We start from the raw sequence: 18,155 nt of genomic DNA on the forward strand, positions 1-18,155 counted from the left end.
GCCAGCTTCGGCTTGGTCCTCAGCTTGCCTTCTGTTCCCTCATCAGTAGGTACAGTGAGAGGGCAGCTTGGGGGCTGCAGGAGCCCGGAGGAGGGGTCAAGGAAAGCTTCAAGAAGAAGTGACCTCTGAGCTGACACTTGCAGATTCTGAAGTTCAACAAGCACAGTTGGAGAGGAATGTTCCTGGTGGAGCAAGCAGCATATGCGACGCTAGAGCATGAGAGAGAATTGGCAGCCACGGAGTGAGAGCGTGACTCTGGTTCCAGAGGGGAGGGTGACCGGGCTTTGCAAGGTTCCCCAGGCTCTCTTGCGCAGCGCGCCCGCAGGCCATAGGGACAAAAAGCACAGGCTTTGGAGTCAGCCATGTTCCCTAGTCCGTGGAAGGTGTGGGGGCGATGCTGGAACCCTGGCGCAAGCTCTCATCTGCCCAGACTGAGTAGACGAAAGGTCGGCCCACGCCAGCGGCGGTTTCTGCAGCAACCAACAACACCGGGTTGCCCGGGCGACGGCTACGGGGAGGCGCGTTTCTATTGGTTGCAGCGGGCGCCTGTTCGCTGTGCGCCACATTCGATTGGTCAACGCAGCCGGAGGGTCCGCCCATATCCCCGGGCAACGCTCTAGGTGCTGGCCGCCCTGTTGCCGCCTCAGTGCCAGCGACTGAGAAATGGGCGTAACCATGAGGGCTCCCTGCAAGAGGTCCGGGGAGAAGGAAGTGCAGGAGGAAGAGGTGGCAGCGGCCGCTGGGCGTCTTGCAGGGGCCCCGGAGGCCGAGGAGTGTTCGGACGTTGATTCAGACTCCGACCGGGAGATGGAAGGTGCTGTCTCCTCACCTAGGGCCCTTCTCCCGCAGGGCTGGAGGGGGCAGGCTGGGGCCAAGCGGGCAAGGGAACCCTGTCCAGCAGGGAGCGCACCCCTCCGTGGGACACCTTCGGGACAGCGGGCGGCCCCTCCAGCCGACCCCGTGCCCTCCCCACAATGCTCCTGGGGGCATCAGGAGTTGCACCTTAGAAAACGCCTCCAAAGTGAGTGATGTTAAACCCCGCCAAACAATGTAAGAAGGGGTGTCCCACCCCGAAATAGGATCAGGGCTGGGTTTTCCCAACCCACAGGAACAACTAAGCTAATAAATGTATAGAACTTAGAATTGTTTCAATTTCTTCCCCCATAAAATAGTCACAAAACATGTGTTCTGCAATCCAGTGGAAAAGACACAGCATGCCCTTTGGCGTCAGACAGGAAAGGTTCTATGCCAGGATTAACTACTACTAGCTGTGTGATTTTAGGGAAAGGATTTGCTTTCTCTGACTTTCAGTGTCCCTCCTAGCACAGGAAGAGATGCCTCTAGAGGGGAACATAGGCTGCATGGTGACACAGGGCAGGGGAGTAGGCGACTGTGTCTGGAGAGGGATCCACATTCATCATCTCCCTTTCTCCTATCAGGTATCCGTGGGCCTGGAGGACTGGTCAAGGACACCCTCTACCTGAGGTCTTGCCAGGCCCATAGTGTTGTGCCTGCCTCCTGCTTTCTGCGCCAAGGGAGCACCCCAGAGCTGAACCTGAGGCACCATGGCCTGGGGCCCCAGGTAACCCTGGAGAGACCCTGGGGCCAGGCTTGGAGTGACAGGACCTGGGAGGCAGCAGCCATGGGAGTGGCCCCTTCCTGAGCCCATACCACATACTCCCTGGCCTTGGTCTGTGTCAGACATGTCCCATCCCCACTTCTGGGTGACAGGTGAGATCAGGGCTATGACAGAATCCAGTGTAAGGGTTGGAGGGTCTGCAGGGGGCCCCTAACCTGCTGGGGAGGGGGCGGTCAGGGAAGGTTCCAGGAGGTAAGATCTGGGTGGAGCCTAGAAAGATAAGAAGGTGTCCCCTGGGCATGTGGGAAGGGGAGGGCCTTCTAGTTGGAGGGCACTGGGTGGGCTGAATTCTGGAAATGACCCAGGGTACTGGCCAGCTGTGTCTGGGGCCTTCACCCCTGGGAAGGACCAGGTCCCTCAGGTCTCTCTTTGTCCCAGGGTGCCCGGGCTCTGGCTTCAGCATTGACCTCCAATCCCTATGTCAAGCGGCTGGACCTTCGAGACAATGGGCTCTGTGGGGCCGGCGTGGAGGCCCTGGCAGGTGCCCTGAGCAAAAGCAGCACTATCTGTGGTAGGTGCTGAGCGTGGAGCAGGTGGGCAGATTTGAGTCCTCCGTTTCCTGGGGGGTGTGGGCTCCCCCACAGCTGGGCCTTCTCACCTGGGGCCTATTGGCATTGCTGGGGCAGGGGCCTCATCACAGGGTGGGGTGGTGCGGGTGGAGGTAGACTCTCTGTGGTGCCCCCAATGCTGGATACTACTCCTCTCCTAACCCGGCCCGCCCCCCACTCCCCTTCTCTTCTGGCCAGCAACCCCGTGCATATGGTGGCCTCCTATTGCCTAAATGCTGGATGAGAGAGTCCTCCAACAGATAGGCAGGGGATGGGCGATGTGAGACAGCGGAAGGCTGGGTGGATATGAAGTGGGGCTGGATGCAAACGCCACCTCTACCACTGATGAGCGAGGGGGCCCCAGGCAAGCTGCTCCACCTTGCTGAGCCTTAGTTTTCAATCTGTGAAATGGTCCCAACAGTAGCACTTAGCCCTTGGGGCTGTGCTAAGTATGAAATGAAACCGCATATGAAGGGCTCACCAAGGTGCCTGGCTCATGTACGTGCTCTGTGCACGGCCACCTGGGCTGTCATTGCTAGTTCCCAGAAATTCATCGGTGAAGACTTCTGTGGGTGTGCTATATTGCTGCCAGGCATGAATCATCCACGGGGTGGCTGCCTCGCCATCACAGGTATCCTATACAGCACCATGAAGTAGGCGGTTTGAGCCCCTAGACAAAGAAGCTTGTGGATGCATGGAGAGGGTGTGGGCATCAGAGAAGCTGCCTGGGGCCTGAGGGGATGGATGCAGCTGATGAGAGGCAGAGTCACCGTGCAACCCCAGGATAGTCCAGCTGTATTGCCTCCTCCACTGCCTCAGGTCTGGAGGTTTGGGGGACAGAGGAAGGTGGAAAAGGGTGGTGCCTGGCTTTGGATCCCACTGATGGAGGAGTGCTGCCAACCCCTAGATGTGGACCTGTCAGAGAACCAGATGGGAGTGGTGGGAGCGCAGGCGATCTGTGCTGCCCTCATGGTGAACCCAACCATGCAGAAGGTACAACTGGCAGGGAACGGCCTGGAGGAGCATGCAGCCCAGTACCTTGCTGAACTCCTGCTGGCCCACACGGGACTGAAATCCCTGGACCTGAGCTATAACCAGCTGACTGACCATGCAGGTAACATCCGGCCAGGGTCACCATGGGGCACTCAAGCCCATCTTCCTGGGGCAGGGGCGGGTGGAGGATGGCAGCACCGCTCTGAACATTCGTACTCTGGCTCCTGTTTCCCATGTCCCACTTCGGCCTGCCCCTCTCCCACTCCCTCCACACAGAACTCTTAATCTCTTCCACAGATTGCCATTGCCTGCTACTGCACGTGCTGGGTGCTCACTTAGCCACTAGTGACCTGGTTGTGAACAAAACAGAGTCCCTGGCCTCAAGGAACACCTTTTAACAAGATAATTCTCCATAATTATTGGTGCAACAAAATAAACAAACAGGGCATGATTCTAGAGATGAATGGGGACCCTTGCCTTAGACGGGTGGCTGGGGAGGGCTCTGTGAGATGACATTTAAGCTGAAATGTGCAGGGTGGGAAGGAATCAGCCATAGCAAGACCAGGGAGAGAGCATTTCAAGCAGAGGAACAGTGAACATGCAGGCTTATTTCCCAGACTGATAGACACCAGTGTGGCTGGGCTAATGAGCCAGGAGAGAGGGGCTACGCTGTGAGCTGAAGAGGCAGCGGAGGGCTGCAGGCCTACAAATCTTGGCAAAAGGCATGAAGATTTTATTGCAAGCACTGTGGAAGACATTGATGGGATTCCTTGATCTCACCACTTTCTTGTCCCAGGACCTTTGCACAGGCTATCTGCTTTGCTAGGAGCATGCACTTCTACCTGTCTGACCTCAACCACTCCAATCAATTACAGGAATCACCTGGGATCCTGGGTTAGGAACACAGATTCCTGGGCCCTGGACCTGCTGAACCAGAATCTTGGTGGAGCGAGGCCCATGCATCTACATTTTAATGGGTGCCCTAGGAGATTTGTCTGATCAAGGAAGTTTGGGAATCGCTGTCCTGTCTCAAGCAGCTTAGAGTGGGGGTGGTACCAACCTTGGTCTTTGAGGATCAGCCTTAGAATTTAACTGCCAGAGAACCTGTTTACCTTCTAAGAAAATTATTATGAGAAGACTGTGAAATTAAAAGAGAAGTTCAGGGGCGCCTGGGTGGCTCAGTCAGTTAAGCACCCGACTTCGGCTCAGTCACGATCCCAGGGTCCTGGGATAGAGCCCCTTGTCAGGCTCCCTGCTCAGCGGGGAGTCTGCTTCTCCCTCTCCCTCTCCCTCTGCTCCTCACTCTGCTCATTCTCTCTGTCTCTCTCTCTAATAAATAAATAAAATCATTTCAGACTTCCAACAAACTGAGTATAGATGTCCCCCTGGGCCTTCACGGTGAAAAGGCAAACACTAGAGAGGCAGCCAGGATGGAGAGGGCAGGAAGCTAAGGCCCTGTGAAAGCTGCGCAAATATGTGGTAGGGAGGTCTTCAGCTCAGAAAAGGACAAACTCAGCAGGATCATTTTGTTTCCTCAAGTGGGAATCTGTGGGTGGGCCTGACTCCCTTGAAGGGTGAAGAGCTTGGGTTTCATTCTCCCCATCTGACCCAAGGTGAAGGTAGCACCTACCTCATAGTTGGCCACAGAGGTCGTAAAGTCCAAGCATTGGAATTTCAATAGGCCAATTCATGTACGTAGAGAAACCTTCTCACCCTCAAGTTGTTCAGCAAAGAAGGGGCTTCCCTACAAAGTGGGGACCACCACCCTCTCCTCCCAGCCCTAGAAGTGTCTGAGGAACGGGGAAAGTGCATACCTGTACCTGAGAATCTTTGGGTGTCAGACCCAGTGCAGGGTTTGGAATCCAGAGGGAAGGCAGCACAGGGAGTCCCAGCTGCCTTGCAGGGAGCTCTCCAAGGTGCTAAAAGCATCCTGCTGCAGTGGGTTCTGGCCAAGCAGGCTAGTTCGTTCTTTCTTTTCTTTCTTTCTTTCTTTCTTCTTTCTTTCTTTCTTTCTTTCTTTCTTTCTTTCTTTCTTTCTTTCTTTCTTTCTTTCTTTCTTTCTTTCTTTCTTTCTTTCTTTCTTTCTTTCTTTCTTTCTTTCTTTCTTTCTTTCTTTCTTTCTTTCTTTCTTTCTTTCTTTCTTTCTTTCTTTCTTTCTTTTCTTTCTTTCTCTTTCTTTTCTTTCCTTCCTTTCTTTCTTTCTTCTTTCTTTCTTTCTTTCTTTTTCTTTCTTCCTTTCTTCCTTCCTTCCTTCCTTCCTTCCTTCCTTCCTTCTCTCTCTCTTTCCTTCTTTTTTTTTCCCTAAAGAATTTATTTTTAAGTAATCTCTGCATCCAAGGTGGGGCTTGAACTCACAACCCCAAGATCAAGAGTGGCATGCTCCCCTGACTGAGCCAGCCAGGTGCTCCCAAGCAAGCTAGTTCTGCTCAGTTAGAGCATCTGTTTTTCCTCTGTGCCTTTCTTCAAACTAGCCTTACTAAACCACATGAGGAGTTGAGACCATGGAGAGGGATCAAATTCAAATTCTTGAGGTACTCCTGGGCTGGTGGGAGAGACTGACCAGGCAAAGAGAGGTCATTAGACCAGGGCCTGGAAGGATGGAAGCACAGTGGACATGGGGCCGGAGGCAGCACAGCCCAGCTGGGCAGGCAAGACTTTCTGATGCTGTGAACCCAGGTTAGAAGGATGAGGAGCTGTTAGCCAGGTGAAGAAGGGGGTCAACAGTTCTACCCAGGGGGACAGCCCAGAGTCATGTTGGTGCTGGTGCTTTTGAGCACTGGGAGTAGGTCAGACTGGCTGAATGCTGACAGAGTGGAGAACATGATGGGTGGGTAGGGCTTCTGTCCATTTTTGCATGCTAAAGATCTCTCCAGGTTTCTTACCCTGCACTGCTCCCTCCTTCCTTTCTCTGCCACAGGTGCCTTCTCTCCACACAGCTGCACCAGCCTCGTCACCTCTTGCCTATAAACTATGGCACAAGCCTTCCAACTGGTCCCCTGGGTTCTCATCTATGCCCCTGCTCACCTCAGTCCATACCCTACACCTGTCGCTAAGGAGCCCAGCTTTGCCATTTCTTAAAGCCCTCCCTGCCTACTCACCACTAACTGATTGGTGCCCCAAAGCCTTGGCCCAGCATTGAAGCCCTCTCAGCATCTCTCCAGTGCCCATCACTCCTACCTCATTTCAGTGGCTTTCCCCCACTCACCAGGCCTGTGGGCATTTCCACAAGTGCTCCAAGCTCCCTCATGCCTCCGCACATTTGCTCCTTCCTGTGTGTGTTCTCCGCTGTGCGTGCATATACAGGTGGTGAGACCCTCAGTCTTCAAGGTTATCTCTCTGTCCTCACTTTCCTGGCACCCCTCCTAAGGCAGGGTTTGTCCCTACCCTGTTCCAACACATCCCTGCTTGTAATCTATAATAGCTCATATCCCGTTAATTTGTGTTTACAGTTGGACATGGATTTGAACTGCATGGGTCCACTTATATGTAATTTTTAAAATAAATACAATACAGTAGTTATATGTATATTTTCTCTTATGATTTTCTCTTTTTAAGATTTATTTATTTGAGAGAGAGAGAGAAATTGGGAGCACACAGAGGGGGAGGGGCAGAGGGAGAGGGAGAGAGAGAATCTCAAGCAGGCTCCACAGTGGTGGAGCTTGATCTCACGACCCCAAGATCATGACCTGAGCCGAAATCAAGGGTCGGACACTCAACCCACTGAGCCACCCAGGTGCCCCATGATTTTCTCAATAATATTTTCTTTAGCTTACTTTATTGTAAGAATACAGTATCTAATTGAATTTAAATTTAAAAATTAAATTAAATTAGAAATAAAAAATACAGTATCTAATATATATAACTTACAAAATGTGTTAATCAACACTTTATGTTCTTGATAAGGTCTTCTTTCTGGTCAACAGTAGGCTATCAGTCGTTGAAGTTTGGGGGAGTCAAAGTTACAAGCAGATTTTCGACTGCACCAGGGTTTGGTGCCCCTAACCCCCATGTTGTTCACAGATCAACTGTATCTCCCCCATTAAATGTGAATCCCTTGAGGACAGGGCAGACCCATATTGGGTTCAACTTGGTGATCCTGGCGCCCAGCAGAGACCCTGGCACACTGTGGTCATAGTATCATTTTTTGAAGGAATGAACAGAATAAATAAGGCTTGTCTTGGTGTTTCTGAAGGGGAGATCCTTGGACCAGCCCTGGCAGAAAATACAGGACTCACCGAGCTTAATATAAGCTGGAATCACCTTCGAGGACCAGGAGCTGTAGCCTTTGCCAGGGGACTGGAGGTATGAACAGCCCTGCAGCCTGTCTACCCATCCAGCTTGACCTGTGGGGACAGGTCTCCCAGGTGCCAGCTCCCTGACTTTACAGCTCTTCAGAAATGAGCCTTGGATCTTTTAAGAAGAGCTTAAAAAATATTTTGTTTGGTGACTTTAATTTCCCCAGCCCCATTTCATGACTAAAACACCATGCTCACTCTCGAGACACTTCCTGAAGGGTCTACAGTTGAATGTTGCATAACTTCTCCAGATATTATAGATATTATAGGCATATGGCTGGTGGGGGACATCATGTGGTTTGGTGAAACATGCTCACTAAATGGGCGTATGCAGATTTTTTTCCCTGAGGTGACACCCTGCACCCTTGGGTCCCAGCACATACTCTCAAACATCCCACTTGCTTCCTTGGATATTGTGGTTCGTAGGCCTCGGGAATGGGTGGCTCCTAGCCCCTGCCAGGATGCCCCTGGTGCCGGCTACCTTTGTGGGGTTCTCCTCAGGAAACGTCAGCAGCTGCCTTGCTTGGCCCACTCCCCTGAGGCTGACCTAGGGATCCTGCTCCACAAGTCGTAGGTCAGGCTTTTTCTTCCCAGTGCAGCCACAAGCTCCTGCCCTTCTCCCCATCACAGTCTCCCAACAACCCTTTGGAGTCCTGCTCTGTGCCTCAGAGTACCTGCCTTTGGGTCCCCAAGTGAGCGTGAGCCAGATCACTGCATCAGTCTCTGAGGGTCATCCACAACCACACCCACCCTTGGTGCTATGCTTCCACTCATTCAGTTCTCCTGGTTGCCATCATTCAAGCCACAAGATTCTTTTCTTTTTTCTAAAGATTGATTGATTGATTGATTGATTGATTGATTTGGCAGAGAGAGAGAGACACACACACACAGCGAGAGAGGGAACACAAGCAGGGGGAGTGGGAGAGGGAGAAGCAGGCTTCCCACTGAGCAGGGAGCCCGATGCGGGGCTCTATCCCAGGACCCCAGGATCACGACCTGAGCCGAAGGCAGACGCTTAACGACTGAGCCACCCAGGTGCCCCAAGCCACAAAATTCTTACCTGGAACCTCTGACCTTCTGCTCTCAGTCTGTGTTTTTTGCACCTCGAGCCTCCTGGGCTCTGAGGCTGTGGTCCCTGGCCACCTTCATGGGAGGTCTCCTGGCTTCACTCTTTTGCATTCCAGGCAAACATCTTCCTCAGAGTCCTGGACATCTCATACAATGGCTTTGGAGATCCTGGAGCAGCCGCGGTGGGTGAGGCACTTAAGACCAACAACGTGTTGGAGGAACTCAACATGAGGTGAGGGGCATAGGGTGGGTCACAGCCTCCACGTCCAAAGTCACCTGAGGGATCAGGGACTCCACGATCCTCCTGCTGTTTACCACCTTAACTCCCAAACCTACCACAGTCACCAATGATGGGGCTTGAGCCACAATCCAAGAGTGCCCAACTCCGTCCTCCTCACTCAACTTCAGCATTATACCTTGGATCTCATAATTCCTGCTGCATAGACGGGGGCTGGGAATTGAAAACACATATGTAAAACATCTTCAGTAGAAGGATGCCTAGGTGGCTCAGTCGGTTAAGTGTCTGATTCTTGATCTCAGCTCGGCTCAGGTCTCAATCTCAGGGTGGTGAGTTCAAGCCCCACATTGGGCTCCTTGCTGGACGTAGAGCCTACTTCCAAACAAAACAAAACAAAACAAAACAAACAAACAAAAAACATCTTCAGCAGAGCCTGGTGTGGGGTGAGTGCTCATGCTCTGCTCAGCATATGACTGCTGGGTGCTTGCCGTGTGTGATTTGCTGTTCCAAGCTCAGGCAGCATCCCAGCCCTCAGCAAGTAACCAGAGCAGAGGCCACAAACCACAGGGAAAGAAAGAGGCAGAAGCCCAACAGGTCTTGGACTGCTGTGGCTGAGCACTTCCCCTGGGGGCCTGCTGGAGTGATCAGGGACTGCCTGCTGCAATTCTGTCCTTCCCGTGGAAGGAACTAAGGCCAGAAGAGGCTACGAGATGTGCTGGAATTCAAGGCCAGAGCTGGGGTCTGAGAGGTCAGAGGGAAATGGGACTGGCTCCGAGATAAAGTGGCCAAGAGAGGTGCTGGGGCCAGAGTTTAGGTCCGTCTAGAGAAGCAGGAGGAGAGGACGTGAGGATGGAGCTGGGTGGTTTCCAGAACAGATGCTGTCATGGTGATAGGAATGGGGTGCTGCTGGCGCGGAACATGTGGGAGGACCTGCAGAGCTCGGAGGGCCTGGGAACAGCAGCTGGCCTCCACTGGGGGTAGGGGTGCTCTAGGTATGTTTGCTGAGTGTTCTCCCTGAACACCGGGACCCCCCAGGGTCACTATCCAGCCTTTACACTGACCTGCCTAGGGTCCCTGGAGCATCAGTGGAGGCTGGAACATGAAGCTCGACCAGGTGGATGCACCTGCACAGCTGCTCGGAAGGTAGCGAAATGCTCCTGTCTTTCTGTTGCAGCAACAACCGCATCTCTGCAGTGGGAGCCTTGAGCCTGGGCCTGGGCCTCGGGGTCAACCAGACGCTGAGGATTCTTGTTGTGAGTGCTAGCCTGTTGGGAGAGACCCCCCTGCACGTATCCACACAGATCCCTCCCCTGCCACATGTCTCCACTCCAGTGGCAGTGGGGTACACAGGTTCTGGAGCCCAGATAAGGGCAGGGGTCTCCTGGCTTCCTCTTGTGACCACTTCTTTCCCTTGCCATTCACTCACCCATCTCTGGCCCGACCCATACACTTCAGACTCCTCCCTTACCCTTCCTTCCCTCCCAGCAGTGTCACCCCACCTCCCAGCTGTCCTTCCTCTTTCTCAGCCCACCCGGTCAGCACAGGTGTACTGTTGGCCATGCTCAGACCTACCCGAGGCCTCGTGTGCACACCAGGGTTCCCTTCCTTCAGGGTTGCCAGTGGGCTAGGAGTGGCTAGGCAGGGCTGAGAGCAGAGGACAGAGAAGGGAGGGTGCAACCGGGGGTGGAGCAGGCCCGTGAGGGCCACTGTGCCAACAGCAAGTGCTCAGAGGACAGCACTGCCAGGTCCAGGGGGCATCCAGCCCTGCCTGGCTCTCAGCTCCTTCAACTGGCAGAGGAGCCTCGTGTAGCCCTCCCATCCCCAGCCTGAGGCTCACTCCTCTCCCACCCACTCCTCCACCCCCGCCCCTCGCTGCAACCCAGACCTCTCTTAAGCTCTGGATCCCCATTTCCAGCCACCTGCTGGATGGTCCCCTGGATGTCCCATGGGCACAAAGCACAACCTGAAAACATCATCTCTCTCTAAGGGCTGTCCCCGTGGGCGGGGGATAGAGGGGCCTCCTCATGGAGTCACCCCTCCCTCTCTTTCCCATGCCTTCCATCCTTCATCTTACTTCCTGCAGAGTGCTCAGGCTTCCTGCTCCTCCTTTTCACTTCCCCTCAAGTTCTGTGGACCTGCTAATTTCCCATCTCTGGCCCTTCCTTCCTACCTACCAGGTGATCTTTCTAAACCAGAAACATGCTCCTGTCCCTCCTTGCTTTAAACCTGTCAGTGGCTCCCCTCTGGATAAATCCAAGCTTAGTAGTACGTCATTCACTACACATTGGGCTCCGGGCTCTGCCATAACCCTTCTGCCTTCCACCTGTGAAGCTCATTCTCTCACCCCAAGCTGCTCTGAATTTTTTGCACATGGTGCATTCTCTCTCCTCTGTTTTGCTCCTCCTGCTCTTCTTGCTGAAATACCCAGCTCTGCGCACCTCACCTGTAAAGCTCAGGGCTGGTGTTTTATCCCCTGCCTAACCTTTACCTCCCAAGGAGAGCTGATGCACACTGTCATTGCATTGCATTTTCATCATGTTTCCTTTCCCTCTCTTCCCCACGATGGGTGGGCTCTTTAAAGACAGGGATGTGCCCTGTGTGTCTGTATCTTTGGCACCCAGCACAGAGTTGGGCATGGTGGTGGTGGGGTGCTCAGTCAGTGTTTATTCTCTTCCTCTCTTCCCTGGCCCCACAGGCTCACCAAGGGCATTCTGTCAGTGGAGACAACTTCTGAGCTGAGACAGTGGGGCTGTCCTGAGCCACTCAGCAGATATGAAGAATCCCTCCCTCCCTTTGGAGATGCTCCACGAGCCTCCCTGGGCTCGGTTTTTCTCAATTGTGTGTGTGTTTCTCAGATGTCCAGGAATCCCATGCGAGGCGAAGGCTGCTTTGGAGTTCTAAAGTCTGTCCGGGATAATCCAATGTCTGCCCTAGAACTCCTAGATTTCTCTGTAAGAGCTTTTCATAAATCTCATCTGTGATCCTCCCCACAGCCCCATGAGTTATCATTTAGAGGAAGAAAGTGGGGATCAGAGAAATAGAGTGCCCTGCCCAGATACTTAGTGTGGCTGAATCTGAGTCCCACCCCAGGCCGGACTGTAAGGTCACAGTGCCACTCTGGCTCTATTCCCACTCCTGATTGGGGGGTCCCGCCATGGTCTCACCTCCAACCCCTGCCTGGGTTCTTCATTGGCTGAGAGAGACTAGGTGGCTCAGAGGACACAAAGCTCGCTGTTCACTGATGTTTGGATTTGCAGGTTCAGTACTTGCAAGGTGGCCCTGCCCCACCCCCTGGCCTGTTCTGTCTGCAGGTGGATCATGGTGCTGGAAGATTCACTCATGTGGCCTTGAGGGAGATTAAGACTCCTTTTCATTCAATTGTGCCTTTTTGATATAGAAAATTAAAAGCAGGGGCGCCTGGGTGGCTTAGTCGTTAAGCGTCTGCCTTTAGCTCAGGTCATAATCCCAGGGTCCTGGGATCGAGCCCCGCATCGGGCTCCCTGCTCAGCAGGAAGCCTGCTTCTCCCTCTCTCACTCCCCCTGCTTGTGTTCCCTCTCTCGCTTTCTCTCTCTCTGTTAAATAAATAAATAAATAATTTAAAAAATTAAAAAAAAGAAAATTAAAAGCAAAAATTAAACATTAAGGAGAGAATCCCCAAATATGAGTTATTGAAAGGAAGTCTAGTCACAAATCACTGCTTATTCTAACCCTGGTCGATGTCAACCCAGATTTAAGTCAAAACCCTTCCAGAGACGTGTTTTTACAGTTCCAATCCTTCAGGCTTATTGCTTCCTTCTGCCTGCCCAGCTTCTACAGCTCCAAAACCAGAGATTAACTTGCCTTGACCATGTTCTTCCTGCTCTGAGAATTCCTGTTAGCATTAGCTTTTATCATTAAAAAAGGAGGGGGGGCCACCTGGCTGGCTCAGTGGGAAGAGCATGTGACTCTTGATCTCAGAGTTGTGGGTTTGAGTCCCACACTGGGTGCAGAAATTACTTAAATAAGTATTTTTTAAAAAATAAAGGAATGATATATGAAACTCTTCTGCAAAACTATGTGCTTATTCAATATAACCTATGGTTATTATCAGGAGCTTTTAATGTAGTGGAAACAGAGGTGAGAATCAGACAGGCCTGGGACCAAATCCTGAGTCATCAACATGGCATCTTCTGAATTGAAGAATAACACTAGTCTAGATGCAATGTACTAATTTCCTGTTCCTTACTGTTATTAGTCTAATCTCCCCAGCCTAGATTTTCTCCTCAGCTTTAAGGGAAATACTTCTTTTTCTTTTTTTTTTAAGATTTTGTTTATTTATTTGACAGAGAGAGAGAGAGCAAGTACAAGCAGGTGGAGCAGCAGACAGAGGGAGAGGGAGAAGCAGGCTCTCCGCTGAGCAGGGAGCCCAACTCAGGGTTTGATCCAGGACTCTGGGATCATGACCTGAGCTGAAAGCAAACGCTTAACCGACTGAGCCACCCAGGCGCCCCTAAGAGAAATGCCTTTGAATCCTGACAGTTCATGTAAAACCCTTCCCAGGTTTCAGCCTTGTCTTCAGGTGAAACGGGGCTAAAATCTTCCAGCCAGGCTCATTGAGAAGAGGGGATGAGCTAGCAGACCCCACAGGAAAGGCCTGTGTAGAGAAAGACCCCATTAGTGCTAGTATTCTTCCCCTGACTCCCGTTATTGAGGAATAACGTCTATGCTGAAAAGTGCACGTGGGTTAGGGCTGTGAATTTCCACGGACAGAACACACCTACGCAACCAGCCCCCAGATCAAGAAATAGTGCAGGCCCCAAGGAGCTCCCCTGGAGCCACTTCTCTTCTCTAATGGTTTCTTTAATGGTTTGGGGAGTAATGACATTGTCATCCATAGGAGAGAAGCGGCCCTAAGGTGTTTCTTCAAAACCTTGTGTAAGTGAAAAACTGACGTTCTGACAGTGATAACATACTGCCTTGTAACGGGTTTCTCCTCAGGAGATCCAAGTGGACAGAGAGTTTGATGACCTCGCCTGCTCAGTGAAGGTACTTCTTCCAGCACTCCATGTAAAGACTGCTGCCCACAGAGTAGAGTACAAAAAAGAGTTACTGCCAGTCTTCACCCCATCCCTACCAGCGTCTGTCCCTAAGTGACTGCGGTGGGTGGCTTCCTCATCTCACATTGGCCACTTCAACGTCGAGGGTTCTTGGCCTCACGATGCCTTATTACCACTTGAGTCTGCAGTGAGTCCCCATGTCAACCGGGTGGTAAGTCCTATGGAGCCTGTCTTAATGGAGTCTCAGACACCTGTACCCTCCTCTCCATCCCATGGCTTCTGTTAATGCAGAGACTGGGTCTTCCTTCGCTCACACTAACTTGTGTAACTTGTACTATGTGCTACATATTGAGCTGGGTATGGGGTCAGAGATGTCCAAAGTCCCAGCTTTGGTGACCTCAGGAGACAATGAAAGTACGAACTCAACTTGCCAGAATGCAAACTGACACAACTTTTCTGGGAGGCAATTTATCATTATGCACCAAAAGCCTTAAAACTGCCTGTGCTCTTTGATTCAGTGGTCTAATTAATCTGCTCTGCAGAAATAACCAGAGCTGCATAAAAAGATTAATGCCCAAAGATGTTCACTGAGGGGCGCCTGGGTGGCTCAGTTGGTTAAGCGACTGCCTTCGGCTCAGGTCATGATCCTGGAGTCCCGGGATCGAGTCCCGCATTGGGCTCCCTGCTCAGCAGGGAGTCTGCTTCTCCCTCTGACCCTCTCATGCTCTCTCTCTATCTCATTCTCTCTCTCAAATAAATAAATAAAATCTTAATAATAAAAAAAAAAGATGTTCACTGAAATGCTGTTTATAATATGAAAATTGGAGATAATCTAAATGCCCACTAACAGGGGTTAACTAAGATTTGGAAGTCTGCAAACATTAAAAGCCAAGTGTTCAAAGAACATTTAATAATTTATGAAAATGCACATGATTAATGTTAAGTGAGAAAATCAGATAAAAAAATCACATGGTTTGGTTAGTAGTTCCTCAAAAGATTAAACATGTACTTTATCATAGACCCAGCACTTCCGGTCATAGAGAAATGAAAACATATGTTCACACAAAAACTTGCACACAGATGTTCACAGCTTTATTCATAATATCCACAAAGTACAAATGTCCACCAACTGATAAATGGATAAATAAAATATGGTATACCCATACAATGGAACACCCCTACAATTTGTCCATAAAAAGGCATGAAATTTGGGGTGATGAAAGTGTTCTAAAATTGATTGTGGTAATGGTTGTACAACTCTGATTATACCAAAAGTAGTTATCGTACACTGTTTTTTTTTTAAAGATTTGTTTATTTATTTTAGAGGTGGGGAGGGACATAGGAAGAGGGAGAGAGAATCTCAAGCAGACTCTCTGCTGAGCACGGAGCTGGGCATGGGGCTTGATCTCACGACCTTGAGATCATGACCTGAACTAAAAACAAGAGTCAGACGCTCAACTGACTGAGCCACCCAGGTGCCCCTGAATTGTACACTTTAAATAGGTGAACTGTATAGTATGTGAATTATAGCTCAATAAAGCTGTTTACGAGAAAAAGGAATAAGGGGGCGCCTGGGTGGCTCAGTTGGTTAAGCGACTGCCTTCGGCTCAGGTCATGATCCTGGAGTCCCTGGATCGAGTCCCGCATTTGGCTCCCTGCTCAGCGGGGAGTCTGCTTCTCCCTCTGACCCTCCCCCCTCTCATGCTCTGTCTCTCATTCTCTCTCTCTCAAATAAATAAAATCTTTAAAAAGAAAAAAAAAAGAAATGAAAAAAAGAAAAAGGAATAAGGTATCATGCTACTACAGGAATGTCCCATGTATCAGGAGGAATGTATCATGCTACAACATGAAGGAACCTTGAAAACATTATGCTAAGTGAAAGAAGCATTCCCAAAAGACCACATATTGTATGATTCTGTGTATATGAAATGTCCAGAATAGGCAAATCTATAGAGACAGAAAGTAGATTAGAAGTTGCCTAGGGCAGGGGCGCATGGCTGGCTCAGTCCGTAGAGTATGTCACTCTTGATCTCGAGGTTGTAGGTTTGAGCCCCATCTTGGGTGTAGAGATTACTTAAAAAAATAAAAAAAATAAAAAAATAAATAAAGAAGTTGCCTAGGGCTGGGGAGATGGGAGGGACTGGGAGTTGACAGCAAAAGAGCATGGGTTTCTTTGGGAGGTGACAAAAATGTTCTAAAATTGATTATGGTGATTGTTGCACAACTCTGTGAATAAACTACAAGCCAGTGGATTGTATACCACTTTAAATGGGTGAATTGTGGGGTGACTGGCTGGCTCAGTCGGTAGAACATGTGACTCTTGATTTCTGGGTTGTGAGTTCAAGCCCCACATCGGGTGTAGAGATTACTTAAAAATTAAAAAAAAAAAAATGTTTTTAAATGGTGAATTGTATAGTATGTGAATTATATCTCAAGAAAGCTGTTACCAAAACAAATCATATTGTTGGATCCAAATTGTGTAAAAAAACATGTATAAGTATATGTATGCAGGAGAAAGGACTAAAAAAACCCTGACATATTAATAATGTTTAGCTCTAAGTTGTGAGTTTGGGAATGATTTTAATTTTTTTCCTATTATTCTTCATTTTCCACACTTTCTACTCTGAATATGTGTTACTTTCATAACCAGAAAAATAAATAGTACTTTAAAATGTGAGAGGTGCCCGGGTGGCTCAGTCAGTTGAACATCTGACTCTTGATTTTGGCTCAGGTCATGATCTCAGGGTCCTGGGATCGAGCCCCACGTCAGACTCCTGCTCAGTGGGAAGTCTGCTTGTCGCCCTCCCCCTGCTTGTGTTCTCTCTCTCTCTCTCTAAAATAATAAATCTCTTTGAAAAATAAAAATAAAATGTGATGCAGGCTTCAATTAAATTATGTGTGTGGTATGTTTTGAGCCCTGAGAAAGGAGGGTGCTACAGACTGAATTGGGTGCCCCCCCAACTCCTATGTTGAAGCCCTAACCACCAATGTGACTGTATTTGGAGACAGGAGGTAATTGAGGTTAAATGAGATCATAAGAGTGGGGCCCTGATCTGATAGGATGAGTGCCCTTATAGGAAGAGACACCAGAGAACTTGCTCTCTCCTCCTACCCCTATAGGCAGACACAGCAAGAAGGAGGCCTTCTGCAAGTCAGGAAGAGAGCCCTCGCTTGAAACCGACCCATCCAGAACTTGACCTTGCACTTCTAGCCTTCAGAACTGTGAAAAAAATAAACTGTGCTTAAGCTACCCAGTCTGTGGTGTTTTGTTATGGCAGGTTAGCTAAGATAGAAGGATTCACTCTCCTGGAGAGAAGAAGCAGGGAAGGTTTCTCCTGGTTTTCCTGGCTCTCCCCTGACCTAACTTCCATCTCCCTCCTCCCTGCTGCCAAAGCTGCCTAAGGGCAGACCTAATCATACTATTCATATGTTCCCAAGGCCTACAGAAAAATTCCAGCGCCTCTATCTGGTGTGTCCCATTGCAGGGGTTGAGTTCTCCATTCTTCTCTAAGAAGAAGGTAAGAGTCTCCTCCAACACACTCTAGGGAATCACCAGAAAGGGTGTTGCTTTGGGGTGATAAACTGGGGGTATGCCAGAATTCCTCTTACCCTGCTTTTCTCAGAAATAAATACACATTGGATCCTAAAGAAAGTTGAGTCAATCTTTACAGAATGGAAGAATCGGGTAATTGTTCCAAAGTCCCCCAAAATGGACACTAAGCTCCGACCCAGCTCTTGGGGGCTGGGGGGAGGCTGGGGTATACCCTTCCACTCCCTTATCTCCAGAAACCCAGTTCACATTAAAGAAGTAATCAAATCCTGCCTGGTTCTCAGGTGCTGGATGGCAAAGGCCTTTCTGCACCAGAAAAGGGGTGGACAAGAAAGGGGGTGCAGACTTTAGGCATAAAGCTGGCATCCATCTTGTTAGTTCAGATGAAAGAATGAACACTAGAGGTCATACCCTCCGCAAGCACAGCTCGACCTGCTAGGGAATGGAGTAGGCCAGGCCCAAGAGATAGGAATGCGTACTTATTCAAAGGATCATGACCCCACTAGTTTACCCACGGAACAAACAGGCACTTAAAAGCAGCTGATCAGCACTATTCCAAACACACAATCACCAGATGTACCTAATGAAATCTCTAACCTAAGAAATATGTTTTTCAGATTCCAAGTCTCCCAAGATAGAGCACAATTCCATGGACCAGAGGAAGCCACCTCAAGTAACAAAGTAGCATCTGTGCACATGATTTCATGGGCCTCCGATCAACAGCGTCAGGAGACCCCTGACCCAAATTTTGCCCTTAAAAGTCCTCACTTATAAGGCATCAGGAAGT

The 18,155-nt window shown here is 50.0% G+C and overlaps 1 protein-coding gene across 7 annotated transcripts; it reads left to right on the top strand.

Annotated features, from left to right (window-relative positions):
* Nucleotides 1-361: 361 nt before the first annotated feature.
* LRRC74B (leucine rich repeat containing 74B) lies at nt 362-17,068 on the top strand. Of its 7 annotated transcripts, none has more exons than XM_036104330.2 (11): nt 362-814; nt 1,440-1,582; nt 2,018-2,150; nt 3,095-3,301; nt 7,373-7,482; nt 8,660-8,775; nt 9,956-10,034; nt 11,637-11,732; nt 13,760-13,807; nt 13,899-14,029; nt 16,939-17,068. In XM_036104330.2, exons 1-10 carry the CDS (start codon nt 664-666, stop codon nt 14,007-14,009), a joined length of 1,194 nt encoding a protein of 397 aa, XP_035960223.1. In that variant the 5' UTR covers nt 362-663; the 3' UTR covers nt 14,010-14,029; nt 16,939-17,068. The 7 variants fall into 7 exon arrangements, 5 of the variants coding, with proteins under 5 accessions (XP_035960223.1, XP_077916805.1, XP_077916806.1 ...); XM_078060679.1 differs by having other exon boundaries at nt 16,943-17,068; XR_004921038.2 differs by having other exon boundaries at nt 13,760-14,029.
* Nucleotides 17,069-18,155: the final 1,087 nt, after the last annotated feature.

This window comes from Halichoerus grypus, chromosome 13 (assembly GCF_964656455.1).
Source record: "Halichoerus grypus chromosome 13, mHalGry1.hap1.1, whole genome shotgun sequence".
NCBI lineage: Eukaryota > Metazoa > Chordata > Mammalia > Carnivora > Phocidae > Halichoerus > Halichoerus grypus.

Bases quoted from the DNA above. Each gene is read 5' to 3' on its own strand.
- LRRC74B (XM_036104330.2), top strand. From the start codon at position 664: ATGGGCGTAACCATGAGGGCTCCCTGCAAGAGGTCCGGGGAGAAGGAA. The intron at 1,583-2,017 runs GTAACCCTGGAG...TCTTTGTCCCAG, and splicing joins ACCATGGCCTGGGGCCCCAG to GGTGCCCGGGCTCTGGCTTC. The intron at 8,776-9,955 runs GTGAGGGGCATA...TTTCTGTTGCAG, and splicing joins TTGGAGGAACTCAACATGAG to CAACAACCGCATCTCTGCAG.